This window comes from Bison bison, unplaced genomic scaffold, assembly GCF_000754665.1.
Source record: "Bison bison bison isolate TAMUID 2011002044 unplaced genomic scaffold, Bison_UMD1.0 scf7180017864341, whole genome shotgun sequence".
Taxonomy (NCBI): domain Eukaryota; kingdom Metazoa; phylum Chordata; class Mammalia; order Artiodactyla; family Bovidae; genus Bison; species Bison bison.
The window spans coordinates 5,764,958-5,768,613 of NW_011494913.1; the positions used below are offsets into that span (position 1 = coordinate 5,764,958).

Genomic DNA, 3,656 nt, shown 5'->3' on the forward strand with positions numbered 1-3,656 from the left:
AAATACGCACGTGCTGACTATCCATTGAGAAAGTCTGCAAGAGATGATGCCTCAGTAGCCATAAGCACCCACTGTGCTCAGATCTTGGTTTCTAAAAACTACTCCATGTTAAAGAAAAGAAGGAGGGTGGAGGAGGGGGTAGGAAAACATGGATCTAGGGGAAATGCGTGATTCAAAGTCTGAGCAGGAACAGTGTAAGGTGAGCCTGGAACACTGTGTAATTTCAGAAGTCTATGAAATTCTTAGTGGCTACTGGAATCCAGTCTAAAGCCACCAAGAATTTATTTGTACTGATAACTTGGGACAATTTAAACATCAAAAAGATTCATGATGGTGATGAATTATAATGCATTGAAGTCCTTAGGAATAATGTTCGAGAAATAAGAGAAGAATGTCAGCTATTAAATGTAGAAGGAATGCTGGAATTAGAAACTCAGTACTTTGTAGCCCTCAATGCAATAACTATTCAAAGACGGGCCACAAACAGATGTAAACCATTGGGTGAAGAATTACTTGGGTCAGGGTGTTCCCACGGTCTCAAATTCCCACCCCTTAGATTATTTACTCATTGCAAACGAGGGATTTTCTCTCCACCAGGAGAGATCTAGTTGTCACTTCCTGAGCCAAGCAGTTAAAAGCAATGTCAGTAACAGTGAGAGAGCCTGGAGTCATGTGACTCCTGAGCAGCGCACTGAAAGATATGTGCCCAATGTCACCGCTGCAGTGATCATGACAAAATTCTCAATCTGAACCTGCTCAGGAGGAAAGAGACAAATACAGGAAATAGAACACGATGCAGGAAGGTTAAGTACTTCAAGACTGACAATGCCGTGGGGAGAGAAAGCAACATCGAGAGAAACTTAAAAGGGACAAAATCAAGTACAATGGCTCCTGGCTTGCAAAAATAGAGCTTTAAGAGACACCTGGGAAACAATCAGAGAAATTTGAATACAGGCTGTGAAAGAGATGGTACTATTGAATTACTGCCCATTTCCATTCATTTCTTACCATTCCTGTCACTGTGATTGTGCAGGAGATACATGATGCGTGAATATTATGATATCTACACTAGTTTTTAAGTGAATCAGAAGAAATTACGCATGCAGAGTTAAAGCAAACAGAGCAAAATGTTCATTTATGGATCTAGGTGAAGGTTGTAAATGTTTTTATTGCACTGTTCTTTCAACATTTCTGTGGCTTTGAAGATTTTTCTAAAAGGACAGTGAGAGCATGTGGGTGGTACACGAGGTGTGGGAGAGCAGGACTAGGGGAAGTGAGTTATGAACCGACCGTTCAGATAAACCTGAAGGAGATGGCTTCCTTCCTGGGAACAGAGCTCCTTTAGCCATGACCTCGGATCCTGTCCCCCCCTTCCTGAAAGGCTGCCCTATATGCTCAGGCACTGTCTATTCTGACACTTCACAGCAGCGTCGAAAGTCTGACACGTCAGCCAAACTGATGGCTTGATGACACAAAGAAAATTTTGGATTTTTTTTTTTTTCCATCAAATGGTTTAAGGTGGCTACAGTTGACTGGCTTCTGTCAAAAAGAAGGTCTTGGAAAACCAAATCAATTAAGATAAAACTTTAACCATCTTGCTGTTAAAACCCAGTTTTCTCAGCTCTAATGAGGCACATGCCCCACAACTTCATTTAAAATCTTGCCAAAGTACTGCCAGATTAGGACTTGCCACAGCTGTCCCAAAGAAATGCTGATTCCTGACGTCACAGCCAGCCTGACACCACGACTTCCGGCCCATGCCTAGCAATCCCCCTCCCATCCTGCAGGGGTCGTGCAGGAGAGCCTCCAGCCCGCACAGGACAGGAAGGGGACGGCCTTCCCTCCTTTGGGTACGAGCCATCAGCCACTCTTACAACTCACCTTTCAGAGAAACTGAGGTTTAACCTGCAAAACAGGAAGACGGGATGTCATTCCTAGACGACCAAAAGCAGGGGCAAAATTCTGCTACGGAGAACGGCCCGCATGTCCTTTGCGTCTCCACTCTCGGGTCTATCGGCTTCCCGACTGAGCCTGACTCCATCTAGTGTCCGCTTTGGAAACCTGAGCTGTGTCTTCCTTCTCAGTAGAAGAGCTCTGCTGTGATGATGCTGAGGACAGTTCCTTGCTCGCGGTGGGGGAACAGATGCAGGCGGACCCCATCCAGCCATTACCTCCCAACCGCCCACCTCTCCCCATCTTTCCTCTCTTCCCTGCCCTCCTCTGCCCCTTCACACTCCTCCTCCTGTACTTCACTCTCCCAATGTTTATTGTTGGACGGCTATGGCAGCCACCTCGCCTGGGTTATGGAAGTTTCCTCCTACAGCTCCAGTGTATCGAAATAATTCAGAACATCCAAATGTACAAAAGGGCTTCCTCGTGGCTCAGTGGTCACGAATCCACCTGCTAAAGCAGGAGACGCGGGTTCAATCCCTGGACTGGGAAAAACTCCTGGAGAAGGAAACGACAATCCACTGGAAAATCCCATGGACAAAGGAGCCTGGCGGGCTGTGGCCCACGGGGTCCATGAGCAACTGAACAACAAATATACCAAGCAGATGCTCCTCTGACCTGATCGTAGGTAGGAGCGTGAGACCATAGGAATGCTCATTCAGTGCTCTTGGATTGGTTTGTGATGTACTGCTCACAGCAGCATGCTCACACAGCAGCATCTGTGTGTCAGACCTGCATTATGAGTCATCACAGCCTGCCACATTCCCTACCCCAGCACGCACATATGCATGTACAAATCCACCAGGATTAAGAATTGGGCATTGTGAAATCTTTCCGTTTTGTGAATCCCATGACTAAGAGGTCCCTGAATCAGAGTTTACACCAGTTCTGGGAACTTCCAGGGGGCACTGGAGCTTCCAAAGCATGATGCCTTCACCCAGAGTGTCCCCTGAGGAGTGTGAGCTGTTTGGACGATCAAGATAGCATGGCTCGTGGGTGGTTACGAAGATCACTCTGTTAGAACCTCTACCAGTCCACTCGATCATCCTGACACAGGGCCAGAGCTGGCCGCTGCAGCCTGCGGCCACATGCCAGGGTGCCTCAGCCACCCAGTAGAGGGCCCCTGAGACCATGCTGTAGGCAGAGTCCCCCACCACAGGCACAGCTCAGCCATCCAAAACTCACCCCATCCTACACTTCCCACCACAGAGATGAGCTGGGCCCCAAAGGCAATGCAGATTCTGGGTCTGGGGCTCATCTATACGTTCCCAGGTCCCCTCACTCCCACCATCAAGAGCTTTAGGTCCTCAGAAATTATTGACAGACACCATAACATCTGAAGGAGAGCAGAGCCTCAAGAAAGTGAAAGTATTGAGAAAATCCACTTCCAGCTCATCCCCAGGGCGTCCCCCTGACCGCAGCGTACCACACATCATCTCTCCTTCATCCGTAGATCCACACATTTCTTCAAGAGATGCTGCTTTGTTCTTACCAAGCCCCAGGTCCCAGGGAAGAACTAGAGGGGGGACTGTGCTTTGCATCCCTCTAAAAGCCCACCAGTCCATCTCAACTCAGATTCGGCCCTGAATACCAGTCACTCACTGAACATCTCCTCCACGAGGAAGTCTCCAGAAGCCTCAGACTTACCATATTCAAAAAAGGTAGTGACCAACATATCCCACCCCACCCAGCCCACTGTCCACCTC

At 48.0% G+C, this 3,656-nt stretch overlaps 1 protein-coding gene across 8 annotated transcripts in view; it reads right to left on the bottom strand.

Moving 5' to 3' along the window:
• The window catches only part of LOC104999008 (chromosome unknown open reading frame, human C10orf128), a 41,298-nt gene that overhangs the window by 13,413 nt on the left and 24,229 nt on the right, over nucleotides 1-3,656 (bottom strand). For 4 of the 8 annotated variants that reach the window (XM_010854429.1, XM_010854426.1, XM_010854427.1 and 1 more), the window contains one exon: nucleotides 1,882-1,905. The exons of 2 other annotated variants lie outside the window; for them this stretch is intronic. In XM_010854429.1, the coding sequence (XP_010852731.1) occupies nucleotides 1,882-1,905 (24 nt within the window). 2 more of the 8 variants (XR_826532.1, XM_010854432.1) reach the window with 2 other exon arrangements.